The following is a 21,280-nucleotide window of genomic DNA, read 5'->3' as shown; positions in this document are numbered from 1 at the left end:
AGCCACTCGTCCCAGGTGAAGTCCACAGTCACATCCTTGAGTGACGTGGAGCCATGACCAGCACATTTCTATTCAAGCCAAAGAGACCAGTACTGGATAGCACAAAAGAGATAGCTGGGAAATAATTCTTAACATGTTTCTGTTGAGAGCTTACCATAAATATGTAGGTTGCCTATTCTATACCTAGTTTTGTTTTCCTTTATGGGATAAAGTGATAACATGCCAGGAGAACCCAGTGTTAGCTTATTACATTAATTCAAACAAACAAATTAAGTTCCTGGCATGTGTCTGAAGCTATCTTAGCTAGCTGGGAGTATTAAGCTAAATTAATCCCCCTTTTCTGCCCCAAGGAGCTAAAACCTTAGTAAGAAGATAAGTAGCACTTATGCACATTCATCCTGTAAAACGGTATTGTGAGAGCTATGCTAGAACCATTGTGACCAGTGTTAAGTAGCAGTAGGAAGCAGTCCTACTTTGCACTGTCAGGCTAGGCTTCTCCGACTAGTCCATCCTCCCTAAGTGGCTCCAGAGCAGAAGCCAAGTCAGTGAGCGCAGCTGAGGGCTGCGAGGGTCAAGAGCTGCAGAGGAGCTCAGGAGCACATCATGGAGGAGTTCCGGACTTCCTCCTGCAGTTCACTGGTCTCCAAACGGCTGCATCACATCCCGAGCAATCAGGTTTTGAGCACCCCTAATTTATTTCGCTCTCAGTAAACACCACAGACGTCCTGCCGGCCCACACGGGTGCCAGCTGTGGCTGTGGAGGGTAACTAGGCGCCGGTGAGGACCTGCAGGCAGCCACCGTTGTAGCCATGGTGTTTCCGTGAAATAACGAGGGAGATCTCAGGTCAATAACCTAACTTGACAACTTACGGAACTAGGAAAAGAACAACAAATTAAGCCCAAACCTACCAGAAGGAAAGAAGGCACACAGATTAGAGCAGAAACAACAGAAAATGAAACCAATGGCTAGTTTTTTGAAAAGATGAACAAAACTGACAAACCTTTGCCTACAGAGACTAAGAAAAAAAGTGAGCCCTGGCTGATGTGGCTCAGGGGACTGAGCGCCTGCCTGTGAACCAAAGAGTCGCAGGTTCGATTCCCAGTCAGGACACAGGCCTGGGTTGCAGGCCAGGTCCCCAGTTAGGGAGCATGAGAGGCAACCACACAGTGATGTTTCTCTCCCTCTCTTTGTCCCTCCTTTCCCCTCCCTCTAAAAATAAATAAAATCCTTAAAAAGGGGGGGGTGAGTACTCCAATAACTAAACTCAGAAATGGAAACAAGCATTGATAAGAGAGAGAACCATGAAAAACTGTAGGCCAACAAATTGGATAATCAAGATGAAATGAATCAATTCCTAGAATAACCTATATCACCAAGAAAACAGGCAATTTGAATAGAGTTGTATCTGACACCGGACAAGTAATAAAAAATATCCCAACAAATAAAACAAATAAAACTCCTGGAACGTCACTGGGGACAAAGGCAGCGACGTGCGCGCCCCCTGCGCAGCGCAGCCCGGGCCTTTTCCCAGGCAGACTGCTCTGCAGGGTCGCGCTGCGCACGGTGCGCACCAGCCACAGGAGCTCAGGAAACTGAGGCGCCCCGGGGTCACCCCGCCGCCGCCAGCCTCGGGCACACAACTTCACACACACTTCAGGTGTGGACTGGGGGCCTTTCGAACGCGCGCCATCTCAAGGACGCGGTGCCCACGGGCAGGGCGCACACCTGGTCCCACCTCACCTCGCTGATCCGGGGGGCCCGGGGCGGCCTGTCGCTTCATCTTCTGGGTATGAGGATGGAGACCCCGCGGCCAGCGCGGCCTCTCCGCGAAGGGCGGCACTTTCTGTCCATTCAGTGCAGACTCAGGCCGCCCGATGTCCACGCCCCACGGTGGCCCCAAACCCGCCAGCGCGCAAGGGGGCCCCAGCCGCCCGGACGCCCAGCCAAGAAGCGGCGCGCGCTTGCTGCGCACCGGGCCGCGCGGCCGCGAGCCCTGCGCCCCGCGGACCATGCGGGCGGCTCCGCCCACCCCAGGGGTGGGCCTGGCGGGCCCTGCCGGTCCTCCCCTAGCTCCGCATCACCCCAGCTCTCCACACCCAGCTTCCCACCTGCTCCTGCCCCAACCCCGCTTCTCCCGGGATGCCGGCCTCTGGAATGAGGGCACCTCCCAGACTCCAAGCGAGGGAAGGTTCGGAAATAGAGATGAAAAATTTAATCAAATTAGCACCGCCAAGAAATTTTTTAAAAAACTAGAGTGATAAAGAAATAAAGGAGCGGGAACAGAATTACAGCTGCAATACACGAAAACTGGAATTAGGTCAAAACGCACACCAGCAAGAACCGTGGAAAGTGTACCTCACACGGTCTCCCAGAGGTGAGTGCGCTGACCCGGAGGTGCGCGTCCTTCGGACATTTTCACCATAAAGAAATAACAGGAAAGCGTCATGAGGATCCAGAGAACAGGCCTGGGGCAAAGGGTAGTTACTGTGTTACCAAACGACAGCAGGGCCTCTGGCACTAGGGGGAGAATAAACTAGTTCATGTTACGTTCACTCAACCAGCGGCCACTCTCAAGTACAATTAGGACTAATCAGTTTTACCTGGATTCAAGGGTGTTAAATTCAAAAGCAAGTTCGTAAAGCGTAAGTGAATCTTAGAACTTCCTTTCTGGGTGATGACAATGTTTTGAACTAGATAGAGGCCCAGTGTTTACACAACATCATACATGTACGAAGTGCCCCTGAAGCTCTGCACTTCAAAATGGTTATTTTTATGTGGTGTAAATTTCACCTAAGTTTTTTTTTACAGGAAAAAGAATCTGCACGTGATGCTCTTGCAAGGGTCCAGGTGCAGGGGCTTCTTTCAGAGAGCTTTCCTGGAAGCCTCACAGAATTATCTTTTCTTACGTCTACGTAGACACTTCTGTCTGCAAGGGAGGGTGGGAATGTAGTTGGGCACAGAAGCAACTCCAGCAGCACACAGGGTGTGTTTGAGGAAAAAGAAGGGGAGGACTGACGGAGAGAGGACACCTGGGGTGGGGGTGGGGGGGTAAAGTGGGGAAAGTAAAGGGAAAGTAATAAAAGTGACATCAATCTGGGTGAAAGGGCACAGCACGGCTGCCTTCAACATATTCCTCACTTCGATTTAAAAAAACACCAAAAAAAAAAAAAAAAACCCCACAAAAAACAGTGAAAGATAACATTTGTAAACAGAACATTAGAATGTCATATCCATGCTCAAAAAATAAGGCAAACATCTCTAGCGACAAAAAGTGAGCAAAAATCATGTGAGTGGTCAGAGGCAAAGGCCTCCGGGGCTCTAGGTTTGGAAGTGAGTGGATTTTCTCTCGCACACCCCCAAGTGAGGACCCAGCCTGCAACCCAGGCTCGTGCCCTGACTAGGAATCGCACCCGCAACCTTTGGGTTCGCAGGCCAGCACCCAATCCACGGAGCCGCACCAGTCAGGGTTAGTAAGGACACTGTAAGGGACCCCGCTGAGGAAGGGCCTAAGGCAGGCTCGCTGGGTGAGACAGAGCTGGGAATAGGGCTGCCCACCCATTGCTGGGGGGCCTGTGGATTACAGGGAGCTGAGGACCCAGGGAGGTGGGCAAAAGGGACGGAGAGCTAGCTTGCCGACAGGGAGCCCATCCCCAACACGTGCTGCCTCCTTCCCTGGGTCAGCAGTATCACCATGGAACAGCACCTCAGAGCACGGTTATCAAGTCTCCTGGTTACCACAGAGGTAACCAACAACTGCTGGCTTGCTGGACAGGGGCAGAGAGAATGAAACCCAAACACTGGCCCAAAACAAGCAAACAGAAAACAACCCTCCTACTCAAAATTAACCTGTCCGCAAAGTAGGTTTTCAAAAGATGAAGAAATCTAATGCCAAGAAAAGCAATCAGCAAAGTTACCAATCAAAGCATGAATTCACTCCAGATAGAAATTAAATTCTTGGAACAATATGGCAGAAACTTAAGGAGCTTAAAAATGGTCAAAGATAAAAATAAAGACGTAAGTTTTAGAATGTTACAGAACAAAAGTTGTAGAGAGCCTCACAGTGACCACTCTGGCCATCAGATATGAGAAGGGCATCAACATTCACTCTGTATCTCAAGATGGGAGCAAGACCCTGGTTCCTTCCTCCCTGACCCAATTTGTGCCTGAAAAGGGTTCACTCAATGGCCCAGAGACGCCCCTCCTTGGCTGTTCCAAGCTGAGGTCAGTTTTTACCTTCTGACTTGCCTTTTGCCTCAACTTTGCTCTTCCATGGCCAACCTCTCAGTCATATTTCTACTCTACCAGCCCCCATCACCACCCCACAAATAGATCTACTTCCTGAAGCTTCCCATTCTCCTGCTCAAATCAGAATGATGTGTACCTGTCATCCTGGACTGGCTTCACTACTTTCTACATCCCAAACCTCCTTCTTTCTTGATTGATTCTTCCACTTTCCGATATGCCTGCTAATAATTGATTAATGAATGATAAATTTCCTGAATTCTTGCATGTCTAAAAATATCCTTATTTGTTCTCATAACTAGAATAGATTGCCTGGATACAGAATTCTAGATGGAAACTTGTTTCTTCCTTAGGGGAAAAAAAAAATCAGCCCAATAGCATTGAGCACCCAGCACCCAAATTGTGGTCTCTACATAGTATTTCCCACTACAGGAATCAGGGCTCCTTGGAGAACTGGCTGATTAGAGGTTTGGGGTAGAAAAACTACAAGGTAATCCTGAGACACCTTGTCATAGTAGAAAGTTTGAATTGGGGGCGGCATTTTATAGTCACACAGAAATACTTAGCAAAGGCCATGAGTTTCTTAAATACTGTAACCTATCTACATGTTAAAAAGAAATGGAGAAATGCAAGCCATTTGCCTCTCTGGGACGTGAACAAAGATGAAAGCAATTGTTGATGGCCTGTGTTGTCCAGGGACCTACAGCACTTCCTCACTGCCCTAGAGAATGTGCTGTTGGACTGGACTTAGCCTTCCTTGCTGGCAGTGTGATTATACCCCAGAATTTAAGTATGCCTGCCCTTTGACCCAGCAACGTCAATGAATATATTAAAAATCTGCATAACTGCAAAGATATATGTATGAGAGTCCACATCGCAGCATTGTTTGTAACAGCGAGAAGCTGGAACCAACCAGGTCCCCACTGACAGAGGAGGGACGTAAACCATGGGACAGGCATAGGCCGAACCGCTGATGTGCAGTTCAACTGAGCAAGGCAGCTCTGTCTGGTAGGAAAGAATGCCATCGTATGTCCAACGACAGGAGCAAGTTACAAGAGACTGTCCCCCGTTTTAAACCCCTTCCACGTGCCTAGGAGAAACGCGCCCCCTCAAGCCCTGCAGAGGTCGCGGGGCCCAATGGCTTGCCTGTGGGGTGTCTCTTAAGGGATGAAACATGAACTAAAACATTCGTGTGCTGCTGGACTTCTGAAAATTAACATGCATTTTGTAATCAGGAAAAAAGAAACTAAATAATGAACAAGAATCATAAAGCTTTATTTAATAAATATAACCCAAAATTTCAAAATACTTTATCCCATATGTAGCCAATTAGAGAGGAAGTTAGAAGGAAATGGTTGAGATTTAGTGGCGGGGTCAGGAGAAAGGCAGGGGTGGGAATGTGAGAACAGGAGAGTAACAGTCGCAGGGGGAGGCGAGAGGTGCTCAGGGCCCCGCGACTCCCCAGGCGCCACCTCTCCATTGGTCACATCTCACAGCATCCTTCCCTCCTTGGCGACGATGGGGGACGCTAAAGTGACATTTGTGGAATGCACCAGGACTCCCTTTTTTCTATGACCATCAGGATTGAGGTTTCCCCCTCCAAGATTAAAAACATGAAAATTGGCTGGACAATGGCAAGCTCTAGCAGGGAATAATTTAGCTTTTCTGAATAGACATTAAGATCCTTTGTGACTAGGTCTTAACATCCATCGTCACTCAATGCCTGTCTTTGTTACAAATCTGAAATATTGGGTGCTGTTCTGATGTCTCCAAATCACATGTGAAAACAAGAGTTTACTTACTTCACAGTTCATATTTTTCAAATCCACGGGGAAAGGATGGGGGGGGGATCAGATCTGGTCGTGGGGACACCATGTGCTGGGAAGTCACTAAGTCAGTTCACAGGTAGGTGTGCACGCTTTGCCTTGGCGCGGCGCAGGTGAGCCTGGATGAACTGCCCGGCATTGGGGCCTCTGAGGAGGGGTCTGTGAATGAGGCACATTTCTGGACCACCAGGAAGGGGACCATGGGAAGGCTGGCCTAAACAATCCTAAACACAATACTCAGTGTGGGGGTGCACTGAGGACTCCCAGAAACACTTGGTGGGCACAGACAGGAGGGCTGACTCCTCAGCGACCAACACTGGTTTCCTAAAAGAGAAACTCCTAAACATGTGTTTGCAGAAGCCAGAGGGGCCTGAGGGCAGCGAGGAGGGGCAACAACATGGAACCCAGTCAGAAAGCGCGTTTCTCCAGTCTTTATTAAAGCTAGGTCCTCCTGCCAGCAGCTCGGAGCAGGGCAGCAGCAGCTGGCCGAGGACGGGGCACCGCAGGGACGCATTTGAGGGCTTTGCCAAGAGGCACAGCACGGAGCCAGACCCCGGCCGTGCGGGGTGGGCCCACCCTGCCCATGACCCTTTCTGAGGCCCCTGTCCCACAGGGAGAGGAGAGAGAGCAGGGACCAGGGCCCTGCCCTCCTTACCACCCCACCCCACCCCCTCCCCCAGCCAGGCGAGTTCCCACTGGCACCATCCAGGCGCTCTGCCCACCCACTGGCTACTGTGCCGCCTACTCCGGGCCCCCGCAGCCCCGCTGCTGGCCCTCAGGCCCCGAGGCCGTGTCTACACGAAGACAGAAGGAACCAGGTATAAAAGGGAATGCAGACGCTTCAGAATCTGTTTTCCGGCCCCACTCACATTGGCCAAAGAGGTGTTGAGGATGGGGAGGGGGTTCTCACACGGGCTCTGCCTCCGCCTGCCCAGTGGTTTCCAACGGCCACCCCAGAGGGCGGGGTGTGGGCCTTGCATAGTTGGGTGCCTGGTGTGCCACTGAGCCAGGGGTTCGGCTCCACACTCCGAGGCGGACCGCCGCGTGCAGACCGCCTGCTCTGTGCAACGGGAGCCTGTGCACAGCCACTGCCTGCTCGAGGGCAGAGTAACAGAAGCGGCGTTAGAGACCTGTGGGCACGGGGCCTGGCTGTGAAATGCGAGAAATGCCCCCGCCGCCACCCTCAGTCACTACACTGGTTATTAAGTCTAAGAGCATCGGGCTGGGAAAGGCCCCGCTTGCTCCGGGAGAGATGGCAGCCTGGGTGGTCGAAGGCTGGGGCCCCAGGCCCCCAAGGATCTCTGAGTGTGTCACCTCCAGTGCGAGGGGTGAGCACCGACGGACTCAAAGGGAAGGCTGAGACAAAAATGACCAGCGCAAGTAGCACCTGCGTCATCTGAGCGCTCAAGTGGGGAGAGGAGAGTGGGTAGCTCCCGAGAATAAGGCTTTGAGGGACCTGCGGCCTGTGACCCACCCTCCCCCCAGGCCACAGATTTGGTTTCTGGCTTTTGTTCCTCCACCCGAGTCTCCAGGCCACACCAGAGATGGAAATAAATGTCCACAGTCCACAGTCCGAATCAAAGCCTCCCAGCTGCACTTCCAGGACCAGGTTGGGGAGGAGCACCGTCCTTTGGAAACCCACGGCTTCCCCTGCTTCCCCACATGCAGCCCTAAAACCCTCCCGAGGTACTCAAGTGACCAGAGGGTCCCTAGTGTCCCGCCCAGGGGCAGAGGAAGTGGGCGGCAAACCCACGGAGAAGCCCGTGCTCAGCCCCCCACCACTCTGCCTTCCCCTTGAGGAAAGGGCCTCCCCTCCCTCGTTTTAAGAACCCCGGTTATAGACTCATTGGCCACCTGTCCCGTGGGCCACCCCCATAAAATAGTCAGAACCCCCATAAAATAAATAGCATGGCCTGACATCCCTACTGCTTGGCTTCACAGCACCGACCAGGGACGTTGAAGCTCTTGACGGGGTGGATGGCCCCCGCGCCTCGCCCGCTCTCCTCTCCAGTGCGCCCCTGGCAGAAAGGAAGCCTGAGGCCAGGCCAGGGGCTGAGGGAAGGCACCGCACCAGGACTGGGACCCTCAGTCCCAGAGGCCAGAGAAGCAAGGGGCTGGCGCCCAAGCCGCTGTGGGGAGGGCGCGGGGGCCTAGCGGGCTGTGCCTCCATCAGCCTCGGGCACTCACAGGACGCTCTCCTTGTAGGCGCCCGAGGGCCCCGCAAACGTGGCCGTGGGCTCGGAGCCGAAGCTGGTTCCGCCTGCGAACTCCAGCAGGGTGCTGCCGTGCTCCTCTGGCCCGGGGCCCGTGCTGGCACTGGGTGGCCCCTTGGCGGGGGCCTCGGCCTTGGGCGCAGGGGTCGCGGCCGCGGGGCCGGTGGTGCCGGCCGCGCCACGGTGCGTCTTCATGTGGGTGAGCAGGTGCGAGCTCTGCGAGAAGCGGCGGCCGCAGTTGGCGCAGGCGTAGGGCCGCTCGCCCGTGTGCGTGCGCTGGTGCGTGACCAGCACCGAGCGCTGTGAAAAGCGCTTGCCGCACTCGGGGCAGGGGAAGGGCCGCTCGCCCGTGTGGCCGCGCCGGTGCTTGGCCAGGTTCGAGCGCTGCGCAAAGCCGCGGCCGCAGTCGGAGCAGCGGAAGGGCTTCTCGCCCGTGTGCGTGCGCCGGTGCCGCTTGAAGTCTGAGCTGTGGCCGAAGCCCTTGCCGCAGTCAGGACAGCGGTGCGGCTTCTCCTCGGCGTGCGCCCACTGGTGCCGTGTCAGCGCCGCGCTCTGCCCGAAGCGGCGGCCACACTCGCCGCACGCGTAGGGCCGCTCGCCGGTGTGCGCGCGCCCGTGAGCCGTCAGGTGCGCGCGCCTGCTGAAGCCCGCGCCGCACACGCCGCACACAAAAGGCTTCTCGCCGGTGTGGCCGCGCACGTGCGCCGCCAGGTGCGAGCCGCGAGCGAAGCGCGCGCCACACTCGGGACAGGGGAAGGGCCGCTCGCCCGTGTGCGTGCGCCGGTGGCGCGCCAGGTGCGAGCCGTACACGAAGCTCTTGCCGCAGTCTGCGCAGCGGTGCGGCCGCTCGCCCGCGTGGTAGCGCTGGTGTTTGGCCAGGGCCGCGCGGCGCCCGAACGTCTTGCCGCAGTCGGAGCAGATCCATGGGCTCTCCTCTTCGGCCAGTGCGGCAGGCGCCGGCTCGGCCAGCAGCCCCCCGACAGCCGGCGCGAACGCGCGCAGTCCGCCGCCGCCGCCGCTCCCGGGCCCACCACCGCCGCGGAAAGGGTCGCAGACCAGCCCGGCGCCCTCCACCAGGGAAAGCCGGCCCCCCAAGGGCCCTGACAGGGGCCGCCCATCTGCCGGAAGCCGCTCCCCGAAGTCTGGGAGGCCCAGGATCGGGAAGCCATCTGGATGGAGCCAAGACTTGGGATGAACAGAAAAGTGGAAGCCGAGCGGGTGCGAGGAGGAACCTTCGCTGTCGCCCAGGCCATTGCCCAGCTCCAGGAGCCGCCTGTCCGGCTCGGGGTCCTTGCTTGGAGGGGCGGGCATCTCTGCTGCAGTGGCAGCCTCAGCCTCATCTCTCGTCTCCGCCTCCGCCTCTCCATCCGCCTCGCTGGCTTCAGGCGCCTCGGGCCCGTCCTCAGCTTCCTCGGGCTCTGCTGCCAGCACAGTGTTGCCAGGCTCCCGCCGAGGGCCGTCGCCGCTGGGCTCAGAGCAGCCCCCGCCGCGCCGGTGGCGCTGGAAGTCCGCGCGGAGGCGGAAGGCCTGGCCGCAGTCCGGGCAGCAGTGTGGCCGGTCGGCCGTGTGCACGGCCTGGTGCCGTGCGAGAGCCGAGCTCTGGCTGAAGCTGCGGCCGCAGTGGGGGCACGGGTAGGGCCGCTCACCCGTGTGCGTGCGCTGGTGCGTGACCAGGTAGGAGCGGCGCCCGAAGCCTGCTCCGCAGAAGGCGCAGCGGTAGGGCCGCTCGCCGGTGTGGATGCGCCGGTGCGTGACCAGGTGAGACTTGTAGACGAAGCGCTTGCCGCAGTCCGGGCACGGGAAGGGCTTCTCGCCGGTGTGCGTGCGCTGGTGGATGGCCAGGTGCGAGCGGTACACGAAGCCCTTACCGCACTCCTCGCAGCCGAAGGGCTTGACGGCCGCGTGGTAGCGCTGGTGCTTGGCCAGCCGCGACCGGTGCGGGAACACTTTGCCGCACACGTCGCACGTGGTCTCGGGCCGCCCTGCCTGAGCAGTCACTTCGGCTGGGAATGCCCAAGGCGCCAGCGGGTTCCCGCCCGGCTCCTGGCCTGGCAGGAAGGGCTTCACCTCCGAACCCTCGGCCAGGGCCCCAAGGCCGTCTGGGTCGAGCCCCCAGCCCTCCGGAGTCTGCACCGAATCAGAGTCGTCGGGGCCCCACGTCCCAGGCACATCCCCCACACCATAGGCTGCGGACCACAACCCCGGGGGCTCGTTCTCTTCCTCAGCCACCTCCGCCAGGAAGTCCTCATCATCTTCCTCCTCATGGTCCTCTATGTCATCTGTCCAGAACCAGGCACCTGAAGGCGCAAGGGAAGGCCAGAAGAGAGAGGTCAGAAAAGGCTGTGGCCCCGGCTGGTGTGGCTCAGTGGATTGAGCACCGGCCTGCAAACCAAAGGGTCGCCGGTTTGATTCCCAGTCAGGGCACAGGCCTGGGTTGCAGGCCAGGTTCCCAGTTGGGGGCGTGCGAGAGGCAACCACACACTGATGTTTCCTTCCCTCTCTTTCCCCCTCCCTTCCCCTCTAAAAATAAATAAAATAAAATTTAAACGACAAAATAAAGGGGGCTGTGGCAGGAGTCCACGCAGGCCCTGGTCCAGGGCACCTGGGCATCTGCGGGCCCAGCTGCCGCTGTAAGCTCTGCTCAGCACCTGTACCCCTCTGGGCTCTCCCTCCTATTCCCAGAGCAGAACCAGGAGAGGCTGCCCTCGGCGAGGAGGCCTGGGGCTCTCTGCATTCACCCCTGAGAGGCTCTGGCAGCCGTGTGAGCATAGCCCAGGCTTCCCTGCTAAGCCGCCTCCCAGCTCCGTCTTTTCTGAGTGACTGTCCATTTGGGAAATGGTCCCCAGCTGGTTTAGACTTCAGGTGAGCTGCAAGCCACTTCCCCTCAAAAACGGACAAGGACGCCCAAATTCCTGTTCTGTCCCTCATAAAACAAGCTGCACCCTGACTCCCCGTCTGCGCAGGGCGTGGACACGGGCCAGTCTAGGGTGTCTGGGTTTGTAAGATGGGCTGGCTGGTATGCCTGCCATCACGGTGCTAAATCACACAGGGGACGGAGGGGAGACACCTGGCCCACGGGCCCCAAGTACTCCAAGCATCCCTGTGCTTCCTCGGGTATGCTCTCTGCCGTGCGTCCACAGTGGGTGTGCGTCCTGCCGCAGCCCACCTGCAGGGGAGAATTTGGCCAGAACCAACCCTTAGATGGGCCCAGCTTGTCAAGAGGCAGAAGGGAGGGTTATACGCTTATGTTCTAAGGCTACAGTCTCGAACCCAGAAGGTCTGCTGTGCTCAGAACAGTTAGCACCCCCCCCCCCCGCCTGGTCCCAGCCATCTTCAACCAGCTCCGCTGCATCGAAACGGAGACGGCGGAGAGGGAGGCTACGCGCAGACAGTGCTGTGACGGCAAGGGAGCACCTCAGACGGGCGCGCCCTGCACGCAGGGGCCACGGCCAACACGACGCTGGGGTCCTGCCCACCTCCGGCTCTGCAGATGGTCAGGGCCGGGGGCGGGAGAGCATTCCAGGCCCCCAGTCAGGCTCATGGACACATTGTGGCTCCACCCCAGGACCCTCCAAAAACTATGGAGAACAGGACACACCCAGAGCCCATGATGAGGGACTGGCCAATGCCAGCCGTGCCCCTCCACCTGCAGGCGGCTTTTCTGAGACAGGCCCGTAAGCAGGACACACGTCCCTCTAAGACCCTCTGGAACACGTCACGGACATCCCAGTGTCATCCTGGAGGCAGCAGCGACGTTTCTCGCTGACCAGGGCCCTCCTGACTCTGAAGCCCAGGAAGGAGTCCGAGAGGGTCCCGGACAGTGGACACCTGGGCAGAAAGCCCGCCCAGCAGCACAATGGGACGTGAGGCCTGAGGCTGAGCCCTCCGGGGCAAGTCAGGTCATCACCACCTGAAAGGTCAGCTTTCTCCGTGAGAAGGTGACACTAGGACCCCTCCCCCGCCATGTCACGGGGCTGTTATGGGCATTGAAAGTATGTGGGGAGATTCTCCGAAGAACACACATGTACGCAGAGCACCGCCTGTGTTTTTCTGCTTTTTTTATTTTAAAGCACATCTATGAGCTGCCCCGAGTCTCTCCAGGCATGTGATTGGCACGAGACATCCAGTGACCCTTCCTAGGCTGGTGTCACTCCAACCCAAAGCCCAACACACCTACTGGGTGAGGCCTCCACTGAGCCTGCTGAAACACTGAGTACCTCACAGCCCTCCAGGGGACACCCCCTCCAGCGCCCATGGTCCGATGTCCTCAGGTTGGAAACTACAAATTTAGTTCAGATTCTTTATTTTCCAGATGAGTCAAGTGAGGCTCATATAGATGGAGAAACAGAAGCAGAACATGAGCCAGGGCCCAGGGCCCCGGAGATGTTTGCCCCCCTGTACGCTTCCTGGAAGAATCTCTCCAAAGCCCCTCTCTGGAAGGTCCAGAGCTGCCTGCCCAGGCCAGAGGCCTGTCCCTGGGCCTTCCAGGGACAGCAGAGAAGGCTAAGAGGGACCCACTGTGCAGAGAGGGCCAAATGGGCGGAGGGAGCCGGAGGAGCGGCCTGAGCCGCCAGGACCGACCGAACCTGGCACCTGCAGCTGGGCCCTCATTCACAAAAGCCTCAGAGGCTCCAAGGCAGGGACATGGGATCACTTCTGAAGTCTCCTAAAAGGAACCTCTAGGCTCTCTAAGGACCTCCCAGCCCATGGCTCTCCACAGACTGCGACCCAGAGGAGACGGCCCCCGAAGGCAGCACTTAGCCCACAGTGGCTGCCCTGTCCCACGAAGCCCGTCCCACAAGTCCCGGGCCGAAGCAGACGGTGACGGTGAAGGCCAACGCCTGGCAAAGCCCCGAGGAGCCGTGCTGGCAGAAACCCCGTGAGATTCTGTCTCGTGCTCACCTGTATAGACGCCAGTGACAATGTCTCCCTCCTCAGGACGGGGGCTATCTGGGACCCACGGCTCCTGTCCTTGTTCCAGCCGGAAAATCAGATCCGGCTTGGGGATGGGGTACCCTGCCGTGGAGAAAGCCAGAGGGCAGTGCGGCTGTGCCCACAGGCCCGACAGCCCCTCAGCTCCTCTCCTCTCCCCACCCTTTCCAGAGCCAGCGCTCCGCACTCCCTGTCCCTTCTCTCTACAGCCCTGCCCGAGAGCTCCGGCTCTCCTACCAAGCCCCTCCACACGCCCGTCCCCTCCGTCACTCCTTGAGGCCTCTGGGGAGTGCACAAGAGGCTATGGCTGGGCCGGCAGCTCTCCAGAACGTGTCGTCCTGGCTCATGGCACTGCTGGGCCACAGTGGGGCCCACGACACCCCGCTGCCCAGGAGCAGGGCAGCCCCTGGGGCTTCCCTGGGAGGTGGGCGCCCTTCCCCGAGACCCTGTGGCTCTAGGCGCCGCCCTCTCAGACAGCTGAGCCCCTGGCAGCCACGCACTAGGATGCCTCTTGGGAACAAAAGGGCCCTGCTTACCCAAGGACACCAGGATCCCATAGTTCCCCTGCATGACTTCCGTGTAGAGGTCCCGCTGGCCTGCATCCAGCCTCTCCCACTCCTCCAGGGAGAAGTACACGGCCACATCTTCAAAGGTCACCAGACCCTGGGAAACAAAGCGCCCTGGTCACGGCTCTAAACTGCCCCAGGGGAAGGGCAGGGCCTACAAAGGGAGCGAGGGAAGCTGACCTCAGCAAGACGGACAGAGGCCCTGAAACGTGGAGCTCAGGGGGCCACAGCCCAGCCCCACTACCAGCTGGCCTACAAAAGCCCAAGAGCACTGGGGGCTTCCGACCTTGCCACGGCCCTCCGGGGCAGGGACCTCTTTCCCATTCAGAGCTCAGGAGCCCAGGCTCAGAGAAGGTGAGCACCCAGCTCACATGGGGCAGAGGCAGGGTTCGCACGGACGTCAGGGAGCAACCACGCTGAGCCCTCACGGCTGTGTTGCGGGGCCGCCCCGTCCCTCCTGCTTTACAGTCTGGCTCAAGCCAGCAGCCGTGTCAGCAGCGTGAGGACCCACACCTGGGTGGACAGGTGGCACCAATTAAACAGAGTGTGGGCACTGGTGTCCAACCTGAGGCAGTCAGAGGTGACAGGCCCTCCAGCTAAGGGGCACAGCCTGACCCTGGGGAAGAGCCAGGCCTCTGACAGAGCTGCACGGTGCAGGCGTGTGGGTGTCGGTCAGCATGCAGAGGACACTCCAATGGCCTGGGAGGGGTCGGCCCCAGGACAGTGGGACTACAGCCCATGGCCTTGGGACTGGAGATGCTGGCACCTCCTGCAGCCACATCCCAGCTCACAGCCTAGGCCTGGCCTGAGCACCACAGGGGCCCCCAGGACAGCAGGCGGCGAGCCCCCTGGGAAGCCCTCCCTGTAACTGAGGCCCAGAGGAGAAGGCAGCTCACTTGAGACCCAGCTGTCAGGAAACCATCCTCCTCCTCCTCGTCATCGTCGTCGTCCTCCTCCTCCTCCTCCAGCTCTTCCTCCCTAAGCAGGGCTGGAACCGGGGAGGCCGGCAGGGCTGCGGGGAGAGGTCTCTTAGGGGCCAGTGGCCTTTAGCAGCAGGCCTTGCCGCCCCGGCCCTCCGCCCACCCGGCAAGCAGGGGCGGGCGCTCCTGGCTGCTCCCACGTCAGGGCCTGCGCCCCGACGCCAGCTCCAGCCTGTCGGGCCACGGAGCTCTCCCAGCATGCCCCTGTCCCCCTGCTCCCCCACCCAAGCTCCTTCTTACCCTCTTCCTGAAGAACTGGGGGTCTGGCATCACCACCGCGGCTCGAACGTTCCTGGGCCCACAGCGCCGGGCTCTGCCCCTCTGCCACCACCTCCTCCACGTCCTCATCCTCCTGCAGTTCCACCTCCACCTGCTCCACCTGCGGCCCGTCATCCTCCAGGTCCTCCGCCACCTCCTCCTCGCCGACCTCCTCCTCCGCAGCCAGCTCCTCTACCGCCTCCCCCTTGCCTTCCGCCGCCGCCTCCTCCTGCTCAGGGTCACACGCCGGCCCGTCCTCCGCCCTCTCCAGCTGCGCGGCCGGGGAGTCTGGAGCCCTGTGAAGGGCTGCCATCTTCGCGGGAATACGCCTCAGCTCGGCCTGAAACACAGACAGGCTGCCTGAGGGGCTGCCCAGCGTGCTCAGGGGCTCCCCTGTGGGCCTCACGCCGGCGCTGGGAGGGAGGCGGGTGGCATGTCCCCCACTGTACAATAACAGCAAGAGATAAGGCAGAACTGGAGCTCTTCCCGCAACCTCATGTGGCACAAGACGTTCTGTACCCAGAGCTGCTGCCCAAAGAGCTCCTCCCTGTGACCCCCATTATGTGGCCTCAGCTGTTGGAGTAAATCAGGGACTGATCCCAGGTCTCGATCCTCAAGGACCAGGGTCTTTGCAATGGGATTAGATAAAAGGTCTCGAGATGAGGTCGTCCTGGGTCAGGGTGGCCCTACATTCAATGACAGTGTCCTTAGAAGAGACAGAAGAGGAGACAGAGACACAGAGGAGAAGCCCTGTGGCAGCCCTTCACACTGAGTCCAGGCAACACGGCCTGAGGTGGTGGTGGGGGGCGCATTTAGCTGAAAGCAGAGTGGCCTGTAAGGAGAGCCCACCCAGTACACAGAAGAGGGGCTCACCCAGCCCCCAGCACCCACGAGCTCGCTGGCAGCGAGTGTTGGAGGGGAGGTGTAGGCATGTGCAGGCTGCAGACACGTGCACACTGAGACGGGGTGGGGCGCAGGGCAGGGTGACAGGGAAGACCAGCTACATCATTCACCACCAGGGGCTGGCTGTGACAGCAAGCAGGTCGGGCTCCCCGGGGAGAGGCAGCAAAGAGGCCCTGAGCACACGCTCCGATCAGGCCATTTGGGAAGAGCTCAGTGGGTCACGGAGATGTGGATCACTGCTGCACCAGCAAAGGTGACAGAAAGTGCCCTGGGACTTCTCTGCAGATTTGGAGGTCAGAGAATCCTAAGAGCTGAATTGTCCGGGTCCCAGTGGCTTATAGGGTCCTACTCTCACACCAATGTCCCAGCCAGTTCTACCCAGGTACTCAGGGCAGACACAGCCCAGCCGGTGGCAGGACCCCAGGCTGTGGGTCCCGGGGAAGGGAGGCCTCCAGCCCTGGAGCCACTCCGCCCTCCCAGCTGCGATTCCCTCATCAGCCCCAGGCAAGTCCCCAAGGCAGGACAGAGTCAGTTGCGATGAGTCAGTTTCTACGGCGCCTTCTTGAGTGCAAACCTGAAAACAGGCCCAGTGCCCACTGCAGCAGCGTGCCGGACCTCAGCAGGCTCATTCCTGATGGGAGCCCAGCCCCCTACAAACGCAGCAGCCCAGGAGCCCAGGATGAGCGCACAATTGCAGGGAAGACCCTGATACGTCAGGCCGCACAGGGCCATTGGGCCAGCCCAGCTCACCCGGCTCTACCAGCGGACAGCGTCTGCCGCAGAACCCCCGGAGCGGGACGGAGCACCAGCATAACGATGCCAGGGTCACGAGGACAGTTCAGGCCACGGGGCTCCCAGAACCGCTCAGGGATTAGCTCTTACTGCAAACTCATCACCTGTGTACTGACAAGGCAGCGCGCGCTCCCCTGCTGAACGCTCTGAGCTGCTGCTTTAACGTCCACACTTTAATGGCTATGGAGCTCCAAGCATTCATGAAGCTCCCCCAGGGCCCAAGGCTCGGGCCCAGGGGCTGCGGTTCACCAGCACCCAGAAGCCACCTCTGTCCTGACCCTCGTGCTCCCCGTGCTGACTCCAGCCCCATTCCAGATTCGCAATCACAGAGCCTAAGGTCACAGGTGAAGCCACCCCCAGCCTCTCCCAGAGCGACCTCCTCAGTCGCCACAGTTCCCTGGTGTCACCCCACGACCTCCAGGAGGACACAGCCCTGCCCAGTGCTTGGGACAATGAGAATGCCAGCAGAGGTTTCCGAACTGCCACCCACCTCGGGCTCAGAGGAGGGCTTTTCTCACCCAGACCCCAGGCTGCAAATTCAGGCTGGGCACAGACGCCATGCCAAAGCCCGGCAGAGATGCCTCCTGCCCAGCCAACGCCAGGCCGCGGTGTCCAGGGACCCACACTCAAAAGGAAACGCCACAGCTTTGGAAGAAACTGACCCTGTGCTCAGGACCTGGGCACGTGCCATCCCTCTGCCTGGAATTCTCTTCCTCCGGAGGCAGCCCCCTGCACCCGGTTACACACAGCGTCCTAGGCCTCTGCCCTCCCAGCACCCATATTTTCTAAACCCTTACTCACTGCCAGTCTCCCAGGTACACAGTCAACTCTAAGAAGGCGGAAGTTCCCTTTGCTCGTCTCTGAATCCCCTCAGGCCAGACACAGAGTAACTGCTCAGCTATTTACTGAAGAAATGACTAAAGCCTGCAGTCAACAGGATAAACACGACACTTTAACAACTCAGTACTTCCGCCCGCTGGCACATTCTAGAACAGACTGACCGCTCCTGAGGGTCCCACCCCAGAGGCACTGGAGAGTCTCTGCCTCTCAAGAGGCTTGGCCCCAAGTCCCTCTCCCAAGAACTGCACCTGCTGGTGACCAGAGAGGGGAACGACCCAGCAGCCGAGGAGGTGGGAGCAGGGCCCAGCACAGCCAGACACCCCACACACCCAACCCAGAATACAGAACAGAAAGGCTCTAAAAAACGGGCCTGTTATTTGAGCACAAAGATCATTTCACCTCCCCAGGCCTGCACAGCCCCCTTTCTTCTCTGTCCAGCCTCTCAGCCCCCCAGAGACTCACTTTGCTTCCTTCCCAGCACGCGGTTCCAGGTCAGCAGCCACAGAGCGTCAGGTAAGCAGCATCACCAACACAAACCCGGGTCATCCCAGACCCTTACTTCCGCTGGAGCCCTGCACCCTAGGACACAGGGCTGCAGACAATCAGAACGGGGCGGACAAGATACCTTCCAGGGGGAGAAGGGAAGACCCCAAGGGCAGAAAGAGGAGGCAAAATTTGAAAACTGTTACAAATGCTCCAGAAAAGTGGATAAGCAGACACAGAGACGGAGGGGAGGTGTGTAGGTGTACACGGATTCCTCCCTTCTAGCGGCCTTACTGACCACACCCCTGTTATTAAGGGCCTCCCAGGTTTTCACCTCCTCCAGGAAGCCCTCCTTCCCTGACTACCAGGGCTCCCACCGGCTGACCATGGATTCGGGTCCCCCTGCTCTCCTGAGTCTGCTGCTGGGGCAGGTGTATCTATGGACCATCCCAGCTCTCTTACCCGCTCCCCCACCTCACCCCCGCCAGCTCCCCAGACCTCCCAACACTTGTTGAACCGCCCCAAGTACCAAGGTCTCCCCACACAGGCCAGCTAGGGGGCCTGATCCTCCTGCACCCCTCCCCTTCCCCACCCCACACCGGGTCCTCCACCAAAGGCCCACCACTTTCCCACCCCTAGGGCCACATGGGGCGGCCCGGACCCCATCCAACTCAGTACTGGCAGTAAAGACAGCATAGCAGCCCGCTGGGGCGTCCATTTGCAGACGAGGGAGGCCCCAGCAAGGCCCCCACGGTCACTGAGCAAGCTCACGCAGGGCAGGCCAAGCCCCTCCATGCCTCCAAGGGGCTCATGGGCCTCGGCCTCCCACTGAGGTCCTGGCGGTGACAGCCCCTCCTGCACGGGTGTGTCCCCGGGACCGGCCACAGGCCGACCCCCGCCCCAGACGACGGGGAGCACCTCCCGAGGAGTCGTGTGTGCCCTCCCCAGCCCGCCTACTCCGCGCTGCCCTCCAGGACAAGTCCTGGGGGCGGAGCCCGTCCCATCGCGCAGGCCCGGCCGGGGGTCTCAGGCTGCAACGGGCGTGGGCGCGGCCGCCTAAGGCCCCGCCAGGGCGCCACTCCCGCCCCGCCGGGCGCAGGCCCAGGCCCTGTGTCCCGCCGCGCGCCGCGGCCTCCCCGCCGCCTCCCGGGCCGGCGTCGAGGGGCGGCCCGGCCCCGGCCCCGGCCCCACGCCCGCGCCGCACCTGCCGCGCGCACCGCCGCCCGCCGACCCCGCCACCCACTCACCGCGCGCTGCGGGCCGGCCGAGCCGCCGCCGGAGGCCGGGGCCGGGCAGGGCCTGAGCGCCCCGCGCTACACAAAGTGACGGCCCCGGAGCTGCGCGGCGGCGGCGGCGCGTGGGCACCGGAAGTGCCGCCGCCGGCCCCGCCCCGCCCGCGCCCAAGGGGGGCACTTCCGGTCACGCGGGGTCCAGCGCGGCTCCTGGAGGGGGCGTTCGTGGAGCTGGAGGAAGCACCCCGCGTGCGTCCGCGCGCTCAGGCCGGGACCCGCCGCCCCCGCCCCCCGCGATCCCGGTCGTACCCCCGAAGTCTCCGGACCCGCGTCGCGAGACCCCGGCCCAACCTGCGGACCCCGGCGCCCCAGTCCTGCCCTGAGACCCCGACCCCACCCGTGGGGACCCTGCCCTGGCTTGACCCTGGAGCACCCTCGCGAGGTTGCGCGGCTCCGAGCGTACCCTCTCCCCGAACTCATTCAACCATGACTCGGGGACCCTACTGCATGCCAGACCCGCTCTCGGCCCAGCCGGGCCTCGGGACCCCCCAAGGCCCAGCAACGGCGGAGGGAGGCGATGATCCCTATGGGAGGCGTCCCTCCGGCCTGCGTGCTCCCCGGCGGGGACTGGTCCTGGGCAGGGCGATCCCGTGCTGGTGACGGACCATCCAGACTAGCGGGTGGGTCAGGGCCCACAGCTCACCGGCTCGGCTTCCGGGGGCTCTAGTGCATGTAGGGCCAAAGAAGGGTGACCTCGGGCCGGGGTGGGTTACTGAGCACGGATGAGGGCGATGACTCAGGGGCAGCGGCAGCTGAATAAATAAGGGCCTCGGGTCAGGAAGGGACCCTTGACCAGGACTATGGGGAGGGCCTGCCTCTGGGAAGGGTGGGGTTCTGCAGGCAGACGGAGGCAGGAGTGACAGGTGACCACAGGCACGCTGTGGTAAGGTCAGGGTGGTGGACTCCAGCTGGCCACACACATTCCCCTCCAAAACCTGCCTGCACTCCACCTCGGGGCACGCGGCTGAGAACCACGTGTAGAGACTGTGAGAACCCAACGGGGGCAGAAGGACTGCAGACGGAGGTGTGGAAGGTGATGGGGGTGCCCAGGGCTGTGGATGGAGAGATGTCAGCAGGGGTGGGGACCCGCAAGACCAAAATCGAGAAGGCCTGCAGGGCTCACTACGTCTCCAGGACCGCCTGTGGGACCACCACACACCTGAGTCTACACTCAGCTAAGGTGCCGACCCCACCGACAGGGAGATGCCAGTTAAGGCCATCTGAATTGACGGCGGGGGCTTGCAGAACTCAAAATGACAATCCCTCCTGGCAGTGACAGGGTTCCCCTTGATAACAATTATAAACATAAGCAGGGGTTGGTATTCTATGTTATGAATAATTGGGAATCAAGCCCTGGCTGGTGTGGTTCAGTGGATTGAGTGCTGGCCTATGAACCGAAAGGTCACAGGTTCGATCCCCAGTCACGGTGTGTGCCTGGGTTTTGGGCCAGGTCCCCCATTGAGGGCACAAGAGAGGCAACCAATTGATGTATGTCTCCTGCATAGTTTCTCTCCCTCTCTGTCTCCCCCCCTTCCCCTCTCTCTCATAAATAAAAATCTTCAAAAATAAAAAAATAATTGGGAATCCAGACAGGGGTCTGATGCCATTTTTTGACATGATGGGCTGGGAGCTAGATATGCCCACGTGCTGCCAATCACTTGCCTCTTCGAGGGGCAGCTGATGGGCCGGAAACAGGAACATCAGAGGGAGGGCCCAGGCCTACTTGAGGCCTCTGCCAATATGGTCTGGAGAGAGAGGGAGGGTGAGCACACCTGAATGGGGCTGGGCCACCCTCTACACAGCCGCTTAGGAGCCTGGAGGAGAGAGGGGGTTGGCAGCGCATCCCTGGGGGCAGGGCCTGCCCAGGCCTGTGTACCCCAAAAAAGAAGGAAGCAGCAAGAACAAATAGCAGCCCCTCTCAGCCACAGAGCTAGCCTCAGCCTGAACTCCTG

The 21,280-nt window shown here is 59.8% G+C and overlaps 1 protein-coding gene across 1 annotated transcript; it reads right to left on the bottom strand.

Annotated features, from left to right (window-relative positions):
- Positions 1-6,487: 6,487 nt before the first annotated feature.
- Positions 6,488-19,379, bottom strand: ZNF316 (zinc finger protein 316). The gene is made up of 6 exons (XM_090288642.1): positions 19,284-19,379; positions 15,001-15,358; positions 14,677-14,792; positions 13,751-13,877; positions 13,185-13,298; positions 6,488-10,579 (listed from the first exon to the last, which is right to left on the bottom strand). Exons 2-6 carry the CDS (start codon positions 15,329-15,331, stop codon positions 8,253-8,255), a joined length of 3,015 nt encoding a protein of 1,004 aa, XP_090144768.1. The 5' UTR covers positions 15,332-15,358; positions 19,284-19,379; the 3' UTR covers positions 6,488-8,252.
- Between the last annotated feature and the right edge of the window lie 1,901 nt (positions 19,380-21,280).

Source organism: Furipterus horrens, unplaced genomic scaffold (assembly GCF_987537825.1).
Source record: "Furipterus horrens unplaced genomic scaffold, mFurHor1.1.pri manual_scaffold_10, whole genome shotgun sequence".
Taxonomy (NCBI): Eukaryota; Metazoa; Chordata; class Mammalia; order Chiroptera; family Furipteridae; genus Furipterus; species Furipterus horrens.
The sequence above is the reverse complement of the archived record's forward strand: the minus strand, read 5'-3'. Positions and strand labels throughout refer to the sequence as shown.